Source organism: Typopeltis vanoorti, chromosome 18, assembly GCF_054136105.1.
Source record: "Typopeltis vanoorti isolate ZY-2024b chromosome 18, IOZ_Tvanoo_1.0, whole genome shotgun sequence".
NCBI lineage: Eukaryota > Metazoa > Arthropoda > Arachnida > Uropygi > Thelyphonidae > Typopeltis > Typopeltis vanoorti.
In genome coordinates, this window is record NC_143566.1 from 13,243,984 (window position 1) to 13,256,587 (window position 12,604).

Sequence of the window (12,604 nt, forward strand, 5' to 3'; positions counted from 1 at the left end):
CTTTGCCTTTATTGCTTTCATTTGTATTGAGCAGCAAGTATGATGCTGCCTGCCGAAGCCATTGCTACATTAAGCGACTTGCATCTTTCTCTTTGATATCTTTCAAATATTGATCATGGAGTGCTTTATTTTCAAACTTTCTGATCTTTTTTTCCCATATCTTTCTCCTTTTACTGCTATTTTGAAGCTACTACATTCAATACTTTTTCTTTATTATATTTTCTGTACTTTTTGATATTATTATCATTTTATTTGTTTTTTTATTTTTTAATGGAGAAGCACAATTTCATTGAGAGTTAAAGTACATTAGTTTTATGTAAACTAAGTATTGTTTAAATTTCATTCTGTAGTGGTTTGGTATGTTGTTAATTATTCTGTTTCATTAAATAATATTTAATTATGTTTTGTTTAATTATGTAAATATTAAGCATAAAAATAATTACTTTTTTAGGATGGTTTACCACCATTTCCTCTCTCTGGAATGGTAAACAAAACTGGAGGGAAAGTTAGACTAACCTTTAAATTGGAGCTAGATCAATTATGGATAGGAACAAAAGGTAAATATCATGAATATAATCAACTTAACTCCATTTTGTATCTTTTTTTCCCCTTTCATTATAATAGAATATGATAATACAGCACATTAATGTGTAGATTGATATTAAAATAAATGTATCATCATCATAACATAACATAAGTGTTTTTTACAATAATCTTATTGTACATATATGATGCTCTTTGAGCAGCATTCATATCAAAGAAATTCTGTAATAAAATTTTAAGTTTATAATTCTGTCATTTTTTTACTGGTATTGTTGACTTGAAAGTATTGTATATTTTATTTGACTCCCATTCATGATGGATTTTTTAAAAATTTTTTATTTACATTTTATGTAATCCAGAAATCCAACTCTAGAGATCAAGCATTGAACTTTTCTTTCAAGTAGCTTCAGGCCTCCAAAAAACAAACATCCATGCCCACGGTTGGATTCAAACCCAAAGTCTGTTTGGTTTGAATCCAACAGACTTTGGGTTTGAATTAATTATGGCTATAAAGCTAAGGAAAAATAAAATATGGAATAAGATCTATAAATAAATATAAATTGCTAATGCCTTGATTCCTTAACTGTATAACTGTCCTGAGGCTATCACTAATTTTAAGTGGTATTCAGTGAAGAGATAGAGAAGTGCTGTCTCTTCACTGGATGTCACTTAAGAGACAGCAGAAAAGCGCTGCCATTTAATAGTCCCTAACATAAACATTATTGTCTGAAAAAGTGTGGGTTCTATGGTCGATTTTCTTGAGATATGCATCAAGGTGAATAGGGTTGAGAACAATTTTTGTTGATTCCGGTATTTTTATTTCAAGTTCATCATTGCATCTATATATATATATATATATATATATATATATATATATATATGTGATTTCTAATCTGTCCCAGTTCACTGGATGTGTAATGGATATGCATGGATTAGTTTGTCATTGGGATTAACAAAGTAAGAACATGATTGGATAGAGTTGAGGTCCTAGGTTCTGCCATTCTCTCTCTCTCTCTCTCTCTCTCTCTATTAACTGAATTTTGTAAATCACAAAAAACTTAAATCTGTCCTCGTATGAGCATTCCACTGGCTGATCACTATCTTTATGACTTGCCTCTGGATTCTCTTCACCACTTTCTCATTCCCAAGTTACCAAGTGTTGTATTAGTTTGGATGTAGCCATATCATATCATTATAAAAATAGAGGGCGATAATAACCTTATCTCCACTTGGCAGTTCCATTCTTCTACATCTAGTTAATCTGATGAGCTGGTTTGACCACTTTTGGTCAAAAAAATTATGCTCTCTAAACCCCAACTTCCTCTTCACAGTCGCTATGTTTTTAGTCTCATCAGTTTTCTGCCAATTTTCATTATTGTAATGCGGATTGTAATCTTTCATTCCAGAGTGCATAACATTGTACTTTACTACATTAAACTGGTAATCATTATCCTTTACCTATACTGCCAATTTCAGTCACTGCAGAATTTGCTTATCAGAACCTTTTTCATGCAGCAGACTTATGTCCTATTTTTTTCTACCTTGGGACCTTATCAGAGTTGATAAATAGCCAGATCAGATGCATGAAATTTGTTTCAAGATTTAAATATTTGGAATACTCTTAAACCATGCAAAAAAAAATTATGCATCCTCCTGCAGTCTACTAAAGAAAGCATTTTTTCCAGAAATATCCATGTGTCCAAAAATTCACAGTTCCCCAAAAAAAAAAAAAATTATACTGGGTCATACTGCAAGAAATTATGAAATTAGGAAAGATGAACATTATAGCAGTATTTTTGATAAAAGAGTAGTCAGGTTTAACCACATGTTACACAAGTTTTTTACTCACTTGGAATCCTTAATCGGAATCAGAACTTGATTTTGTATAATATATGGAAGTTGCAAGGCCTGTGTAGCTCAGTGAAAGTGGCACTTGCATCCTCTGCTCGAGGCTGCCTGAAGATGGACTTAAGTTCAAGTCTAGTCATCGACTAGAGGAATTTTTTCTAAGCCTTTCTTCAACCTGTTCCTGAGGGGGGGGGGATATTTTTCTGGCATGGTAAAGCAGTTTTTTCCTCCTGGAAACTTGAATTTTTCGTCCTGTAAACTCAAGAAAATCGACTGTAGAATCCACATTATTTCAGACAGTAACATATCCTGTTAGGGTTAGGTACCAAAAGATGGCACCACTTGTTTTCCCTTTCTCTTCATCGGTTGCTGCTTATAATTAGTGATAGTCATGGGCCAGCTATCTCTGATTGGCTACCGGTGGAGATTGAACAGTCTCCAAAAGCTAGATAGAGTTAAAAGGGCTTGCCTACTCCCTGTAAGGGAATAAAAGGCTTTAGCTGATTATGGAAGTTGCTTATCAGATCGTGCAATACTGCATTTTTCAGTTATTATAACAATCACCAGAAGAACCATGAGAGAAAGCAGATAACAAATATGTTTAACTTGAAACCTCAGTTTTCTGTATAAATATGGGGAAAGAAAAGTTCAAAATATTATGTTTTGTCTGACTTTTTAACTTTGCTTCTAGTTTGTAGCCATTAACCAAGTCATGGATGTGAAGTATATGATAGAGTTGAAGTAATGTGTATCCTTGAATCATTTCCATCAAGTGTAATAATCCTTCACGCTTGAGAGAACAGTTAACTTTATTAATTGACATTTATAGCTGTGTCAGATAATAAATCTGACACAGCTATAAATGTAAGTTCACATTTTATTTAATAAACCATCTTCTTGTGCCTTTTCCTTCTCACAGCTGACTTAAATATAGATTAAGTATCGCTCTGAATAATGTTCCATTTATTTCATATAATTGTAGCGTTTTTAAAAGCTTTTCTCTGGGCATCTTGTTGTATGCCTTTTCCAGATCTACGTACAGATCACAGAATATAAATTCCCACAATTTCGGAACTATTTATCATAAAGTGAAAATTTGATCTTGACAACCTTGATTTGACCCGAACCCAACTTATTCCTCTACATGTATTAGTCTTTACACATATCACAGAATTAACTGAATTAACTTGCATCCATGTCAGAATTATTGTTACCCAAAGCAAGAAACATGAAGTCCTTTACACACTATGACACATAAGAGGGTGGTCTGAAAAGTTTTTGGCCTAACAATGAAAACACATTTATAATTTCAAAATTATTTTTTATTTTTCAACATAATCTCCCTTAAGACTAATACATTTATTACAGCGATGCTCCAGCATCATTATCCCGGCTCTGTAGTGGTTCTCAGTAAGATCTGCAAAATACTCTTTTACAGCTGCAATCACTCTTGATTCCAAGAAAAATGCTGCCCAGCGAGGAAGAGTTTTAGTTTTGAGAAGTCAGAGGTTGCCAAATCTGGGGAATAGGGTAGATGTTCCAACAATTCATAGTGCAGATCCCTTAATTTTCCCATTGCCAAAACACCTTTGTGGATAGGTGCCTTGTCCTGATGAAAGATGACTTTTTCTTCTGTAAACATGATCTTTTCTCGCGAATTTTTTCATCTAGTCTGGTTAAAAGATCGGAATAATATTCCCCAGTTATTATTGTTTTACCCTTTTCAAGATAATTAATGAACAAAATGCGCATCCCAAAACACCAATGCCATGACCTTTCCTGCTGATGGGAACTGACTTTGGAGCTGAACTACTGGGCTTCTGTGCACTGTTTTGAGTGCTGTTTGGATTCTGGTATGTAATGGTGAATCCAAATCTCATCCATAGTAATAAATTGATGTACAAAATCAGTTTTATTCTTGTTAAAATGCTCCAAGCACTGTTCTGAGATTTTCATCCAAGCGTGTTTTTGATCTGCTGTGAGCAAGCACGGCACCCATCTTGCACTTTCATTTGCAATTCTTCATGCAAAATATATCCTACACGTTCTTTTGAAATGCCAATAGTTTCAGCAATTTCACACACTTTGACTTGCCGATCATCCAGTACCATATTGTGCATTTGATCAATGATTTCTGGTGTTGGTACACTTTTTGGACGTCCTTCACGTGGATCATCTTCAAGGCTGGTATGGCCACATTTAAACTCAGCAGCCCATTTCTTAATTGTCAAAAACAAAGGAGAAGAATGCCCATAAACTTTTATAAACTTCGAATGAATTTCTTTTGATGTTTTACAAAGAATTCTATTAGTGCATGATGCTTAGTTTTATCCATTTCAAGGGATACAGACAACACTTTGACTTCAGACAGCTGTATAAAACAAACTACTTGATAGAATGACTTGCAATTTCACATGGATGCTTATGACAGATGTACCAACTTAGAAATAAAAAAATCTTGCCAATAGTGTTGCCATCTATGGTCAAGGCCAAGAACTTTTCAGACCACCCTTGTATGTAAAACTAAACGCTTAAGGCTGGACAGAATGTGAGGTATTGTTATTTATAGATTACAAGAATGTTGTAATTCTAAAGTTGTCATTCTACATAGATCCCTCCTCCCCAGCTATCGGAATCTGTTTTTTTCTAAAATAAGAAACAAATTATTAAATTATTATTATTAAAAAATAATTACTAAAAAAATTATTATTAATTCTATTTAGTTGTCTACATGGAATCCAAAGTGTTTGGTAATGGTATATTCAAACAAGCATGCTCAAATGGAGGGTCTCCATTTGAGCATGCCTGTTTTACAGTGTTTGACTACGTAAGTCAAAAGGATGGAGAGTCATACACAGTTGACAATGTGTTGGGAATTTGTAGGGAACACAGGAATAGTTTGCTAGAGTGAATTTTCTTTAGTGCAGCATTGCACCTGCTGGATTTTTCTGTCGTTTGCTGTAAGTTCATTGTAAATAGAATTGTTCATTGTATAATTTCTTTTACCTGCATTGACTTCTTCATTCGCATGACTTTTATGGTTCTTCAGATGCTTTACTGTCTCTACAATCTAATCCTCTGGTATATCTGCTTCTCCCTGTGTGTTTAATGTTTCCTTCAGTTCGTCAGTTAACATTTTTTTTGGACTTAGCATCTCCCAATATCTAATAATAATAATAATTATTATAATAAATATAATTCTGTGTTCTTCAAAATTTCACCGTTCAGCTTTTTTTTTTTAATTTGATATTTTTGATCATATATTTCTCTTGTTCTGTATTCACATAGTACCTAATGATAACCTTGCAGTACTCATCTATCCACTTTACATTGTCCTTTCTTATCTACTTCATTATATTTTGCTCTGGACCATTCTTCCACTTCTGGAGTAATATCTCTCCTAATCTTTATTCCCTCCTCCTTTCCTCTCTTTACTTAGTTTTGGTATCTATTGTGAAATCCACCACCTTCTTGATTGCAGATGCCAGTTCTTTTTTCCCTAATGTATTTCAAATTCTTGCTCTCTAGCACTTTTCTGCATATTTTACTGTGATTTCCTCACTCACTTTCCTTAATTTTCTTTGATTTTAGTATTTTGTTTTCTTTTGTCATGCAAATTTCAACTTGTTATTGGCACTAAACTATGATCTGACTCCATATCTACTCTTTGGAACCTCTGATATTGTGGACTGATGTGGTCCATCTCTTGCTTATCATATCATGTCTATGTACTTCGTTTTTCACGAGTTAATCTTTTCTATTTTCTGTAGTCTTATTACTGTAATTTTGTATTGCAAATTACCATGTTATACTGTCAATACAAACTCAAGCATTCTTTTTCCTCTTTCATTGCTTCCGTATCTACATTTGCCCATTAGATCTGGACAGTTGTAATGTTGAACAGTCTTGCTGTTATCATTCTTTATACTGGTATAAATGCTTTTCTGCTTTTATTAGTGAGAAGAAATTCAACTCCTGCTTTTTGTTGGTACTTTTCCCAGACCTTTCATTTCTCTCGATTCTGTCCCAACCATCTCTTCTAATCCAAGAATTTCGCACCAATGCTCCATCTCCTTTCAAAATAAGTCTGATTTTCCCAAAGCCCATGTTTCTTGCTAGCTTTATTCTTATTACACTTCTTTCATTAGCTGACTTAATGATTCATTCCCAATTGCTTTGAATGTGCAGACCATTATCATTTTAATGTGGGCCATTTTAATGGCCTAATTATTAAACCAAGGGTATGTCTATACATCTCCTCTCAAAATAAGTCTGATTTTCCCAAAGCCCATGTTTCTTGCTAAACTTTATTCTTATTACACTTCTTTCAGTAGCTGACTTACTGATTCATTCCCAATTGCTTTGGATGTGCAGACCATTATCATTTTAATGTGGGCCATTTTAATAACCAAATTATTAAACCAAAGGTACGTCTCCATTGCTATAAGAGGATACTGCTTTAAGTTAAGTTGTTATAATGAATGATGTTACAAAACACCTTTCTTTTATTGTGTTCAATCATTCTTTCATCTTCCATCCATACCATTTTAGTTTAGCCCTTGCTCACTCTTGATCTGTCCATGTGGAGCACCTGTTTGTGGCTGGAGGGGGACCCCAAGTGGTGGTACCATTGTGTTTTATTTTTTATCTGTTTCTATTCTTTTTTTGCTGTATATTCTTTGCTCTACTTCTGAATTTTTTTTACTCTTCCTTCCAGACCATCATCATCACTGGGCTCCAGTATCCTGCTGCCACATTTGCCATGCAATAAGATCCATGGACATCCTGAAATGGGAAATTCTGGTGATTACCATTTTTGGTCACTATTTCAACAAGATCAGAAGCCCTGGATCACCCAGCTAGGATCATTCAACTAGTGTTCTTGTCTGCAAAGGCTCACCAGTGTTTGTTGCATTAAGTTTCTTCCCCAATGGCCTGGGGTCGTGGTCCAGAGATTTCCCTGTTTGTCAGTACGGCATTGAGGGTAGTCATAGTTTTTTCCTTTTGAGCATAGTCATTGCTTATCAGATAGCAGACCATGGAGCCTACATAGATGTGAGTGGGGGAAAACTCTGTACTGAATTCTTCATGTTGAGAATCAGTCATTTTCACATGTTTATTAGGGCTATTAACAAGTCCCAACCAGTTTCAGAAACCATTGCAATATCAACAGACAATAAAAATAAGTAACAAAAAACATCAGATCCATTCTAATTTGCTTGCTTTTCTAATTATACACTCAGCAGGTGAACGTTATATCAGAAAAATTTCCAGTTTATCTTTTCCTTGGTACTGATGCTTACATTTAATACTCCAAAATACCTAATATCATTGCAAGCAAGATATCTTACCTGTTCTGTCAAGCTCTGCATTCTGAATCCTTCATGCTGCTTTAAGTGTCAGAGATATGGTCATGCTCAGAATGCCTTCATGTCTCTGCCATCTGTGCCCAGTGTGGCAATAAAGAGCATGAAAATAAAGATTATAAAAATCAAAACATGTGTGCACCCAAATGCAAAAGCTATAATCTGGTGTATTCCTGAATATGCTGAAGGTGGAAGGATGAGAAACAGATTCAGATGATTAAGACATAGTAGAACATTAGAACATACTGTATCAGAAGGTGAAAGAAAAGGTGTACCTTAACATCAACCCTCTAAAGGACCCTCTTATGCTGAGGTTAAAAAAAAAAAAAAATCCTTGAGCAGTATTATTTTACTCGCGATCTCAGTATAGTGAATTGGCGGGGGGGGGGGGATTATTTGAGGAGAAAGGGATGGAAGCCAACTGTCTACCATAATTCTCCAAAAGTGAAAAAACTAAGACTAACAACCAGAAACTGGATGGGCCCACCAGACATAAATAATTAACAATTGAGGAGGAGGTTAATTATGTTCCTGGCTTGTAGAAGTAAGGGTTCTTCTTCCCACAAGACACAAATTTGAAACCTGTTGGGATTCTACATTTGCATGTCTGTAGCATCAGAAAGGACAGAAGAGGAGATGAACCTGCCTCCAGAAGAGGGAATTGATCTCTTATTATGATCTGCTTCATCTGTCTACCATTGGTGCAAATATATCCTGGGATAACCTCATGTTTGTTGCTATCCCTGTACTCCTAATGGTAGACTTTAAAGGCCATGATACTGTGTGGAGTAGATGCTAAACAATAATAATCTTTCTCTCCTAAACACCAGAAGTGAGACCTTCTGCATGCCTACCAGAACATTCGTTGCTGTTGACCTAACAATTTGTTCCCCATTACTTTTCCCACTGTTTAAATCAATAGTAGAATATATAATATCTATATATCTATCTAATGGAAGTGATCATTTCCCATGATATCAGTTATCTTATTTGGGCAACCATGAATTCCATCATGAATATCATGATGGAAAATAGATCAAGCTAACTAGAATATCTTCTTATCCTTAGCAGAATTTGATTCCACAACAGACAGCTCCTACCCTAGTAATGAAACAGTGAATAATTTTTACAGAGCATATAAATATAATACAATCATCCTTGTCTGCAGCACCCAAAACATCAAGTTGGTTTTCATCTTTCCCAAAACCATGGAAATTCAAAATTCATAATTAGGTGTAATGGAATGAATACAGTGTAGAGAAATAATTAAACACAAGTTTAATCATTATTCCGTTTCGACTCTCCTAAGGATTCACTTCCTCCCCCTCTCTATTTAGAAGGTGTTGATAAGGTTCTTTGTTCTTGCAACTTATATTATGGTCAATCTAGGGGATTGGCTTGAGGAATACAAGAAATACATCTACTACCACAACTATGGTCAGTCAAGAAGACTAGCTGATAATGCCTTTCGATACCTTGCACGAATGGGAGAAAAAAACAACAACAACAAAACTCTGCTGTGCTTCACTGCAGCAAATACAAACTTGAGAAAGATATTTTTTAAAATCAGCAGTAGATTTAAACCAGCCTAATGTAAGTAAGTGTGGTTGCGTTAAACTTCTCAAGATTTCGAAATACAATTTCTCCTGTGATTACTCAAAAAAAGGGAAATCTGCTTTCAAGGGAAGAATAGAGATACAGAGGCTGGACAGGGATCATTAGTTCAAGGCGAAGGAAGTATCCATGAGCGTCGGAAAATCCAGAGAAAGAGAAGGCATGAACCGAGTGGGAGAGATGTAGAGTTTATTAACCACATCAGCTCCGAAATGAATGAGCTTTCCATGTCGGAAACCTCATTGAGTCCTAACTTAATAGAAGAAAAGGGTACAATCAGAGATGAGTGGGAAGCAAACAAAGATAATACTCTAGAGATAAATTATGCTGGTGTTAAGAGGAATATATTTTGCTCCTACAACAAGTTAGTTGATACCCGGTACAAAACTCAGAAAAAAATAGGCGAGCATAACCCAGCTGATTGTAGGAGGAATTGTAAATCTATCAGATGAGGAGGAGGTTTTTTTTTTGTTACTTGTCCAAACATGAACCCAAAGTTGAATTTTAAGGCCCAGGCAAAATGGAAAGATCATCTCCAGAGAACTGAGGAGAAGTAAAAAGAGTTTCTATGTGAGAACAAAGATTATCCCTTTAGATCCTGGATGCAGAACTTTACAAGTAAATTCTTTATTCAGGATTTAACATGATAAATATTACTATTGAGGAGATACCTGCACATCAGCTAATAATTATGAAAAATTTCTTTATATTATGTGATAATGTGTAATCCATATATGCCATATATTGAAATTTATTCCTGTATAACTGAAATGAGAAGCAGAGAATTTTGTGTCAGAATAGTAAGAATTATGTAAGGGAATTGTTAAGTTATTTGTAAATCCCATTAAGCTGTCTAGTACATTATGAAATTTCCAGAAAGATAATAAGTAGTAATCCGGAATAATCGTGTATAATCTGTACGAGTCGAGTGTAGCGATGGAGGCTGTACCTGCGCAGAAAGTGACGTCAGAACGACTACCTGGAATAGGGTAACCTAACAGATTAGGGAGAGTGTAGGATCACCCAAGGGGCATGAACGATGGGGTTCGTGGGTAAAAAACACATCGAATAGAGGGGCCCGAAAGGGTGAATAAAAGACGATGTGTGCCATATTACAGGGCCTTTTCTTCTTCGGTTCCTGGATTCGAGTTTTAGGAGGTTTGTCGGGGGATTCGTGAGAGAACGGTGGGTCGACTACTGTTGTGTCGGACAACAAGGCCTATTCTCTAGGAGAACGCTTGAGGATTTCCAAGCAAAGCTGATTGTGTTACAATGGGCTATGCAGAATCGAGCCTTCGAATAAAGTCCCATCGAGGAGAACAGAAAAAATTTCCTGCGGAGTGGTAGACAACATACCACAGTCTGGAAATGATTCAAAGAAAAGCGTAGTGCATCGCTAGGTGCAAAGACAGCCGATAACTATGCAGTAAGGTAATCCAGATCTACCTGATATGGCGGCATGAAATCAGAAAGGATCCGGTAATGTAAAGAATTTCATTCTATGTTAAAAATCACTTAGAAGAATAAGAAATTTGTGTATACTGTAAACTAAGGACACTAATAGAGGACTTTTTAAGTGAGAATTTGATTGAATTAGTTAAGTGGAACAAAGAAGAATTGTTGATAGGCAGTATTTTGATTGAGAATGGCTAGGCTTGACTAATGAAATTTAGAATTAAGATAGTTATTGATAGAGCATTAATGAAAGTGTTCAATGCATGTTCTGTGAATAACTTGTGAAAAGAATTATATCCTAGTAGTGTTATGCTTACACTTAATCTTATCTTTTTGTAATTGAAGGATTTAGCTTACTCAGTTTTTTTGTTGTGATTTAGTATGAACCTTAACTTAGAGTGAGTTTTGTTCTATTGAGTATTTGATTTTTAACTGTAAATGTTTTATGCTTTTCCAATAAACATGTTTTGTACCTTATACCTGAGTTTATGCCTGATTACGAATTCAAACCACCACTTATGAAATAGAACCTTTTGGCGGGAAGGAATTAGATATGATTGCTTAAGTGAGATTTAGGTCACGACTGCTAACTGAATCTGCACTGCTCTAGCATAAGATTAATTATTGTGTGTATCCCTTTAGAATTTAGAATTATTTCCCTGAACAAGAGTCTCTTCGGTTATAGGATATTGGCTGGCGCAGCATAAAAATAAATTGTGCCAATATTCGAAAAGGAAATAGTACTGAATTAATATTTTAAAGGTACAACAGTAGATTAGAAAATGGGCTAATTTAGAGGTAGAACAAGGTATAATATAGAGAAAATAATGATATAACAAGAGGTTATCAAGACCAGATTTTCACTTTATGACAAATAGCTGAGAAATCATGGAAATATTATTATTATTATTATTATTACTACTACTACTACAGGCTACTCCAGGAAGTCCTTAGACTCATCGAGGGAGGCCCTAAACATTGTTTTTTTTTTCACACAACTGTTCAACATTCTCACAGTATCTATCATACCTTGCCTTGAACTCGCTCACTGTCATAGCACCCACAACAGGCTCTGGCAGCTTATTCCACTCATTTACCACTCTAAAAGTAAAGAACCCAGCTCTAACACCCCTGCTAACCACACTCTTGCCCAGCTTCCATGGGTGTCCCCTAGTTCTCCCACCACCAGTCCTGATCTCAAAAATATCATCTGAATTAATCCTATAGAATCCTTTTAGCAATTTGAATGTCTCAATCATATCTCCCCTTTTCCACCTATCAACTAGTTTCTGCAACTCACAAATCTTCAACCTGTTCTCATATGGTTCATTCCATAGACCTTCTATCATCTCAGTCACTCGCCTCTGGATCCTCTCCACCTCCTCACCATCAAGAAGGAACCGAGGTGACCAAATCTGGGCACAGTAGTCGAGATGAGGTCTTATCAGGGCTCGGTACAGAGGTACAATAACTTGCTTGTCTCTGCTCGTCAAGGTATTTTTCAACAACCAAGTGAGTAGATGAGCTGATTTAGCTACTTTCGCAATGTGCCCCCTAAACTTCATCTCCCTATCCACCAACACTCCCAAGTCCCTGGCCTCATCAATCTCTTGGAGTACAGTTCCACCAATGTGGTATACTGCTGCTAATCTTTTCACTCCAAAATGCATAACCTTACATTTTGTCACATTAAATTGACATCCATTCTCCTTAGTCCAGAACTCCAATCTATCTAAGTCATCTTGCAAGACTTTGACATCTTGTGCGTTCACTATCGC

General features: G+C 35.5%; 1 protein-coding gene across 2 annotated transcripts in view; it reads left to right on the plus strand.

The window, feature by feature from the left end:
• Nucleotides 1-12,604, plus strand: part of LOC150096497 (ubiquitin domain-containing protein UBFD1-like) — a 205,522-nt gene that overhangs the window by 174,997 nt on the left and 17,921 nt on the right. For both annotated transcript variants that reach the window (XM_090408183.1, XM_090408182.1), the window contains exon 8: nt 452-557. In XM_090408183.1, coding sequence (XP_090264309.1) covers nt 452-557 — 106 coding nt within the window. The remainder of the gene's footprint in view (nt 1-451; nt 558-12,604) is intronic.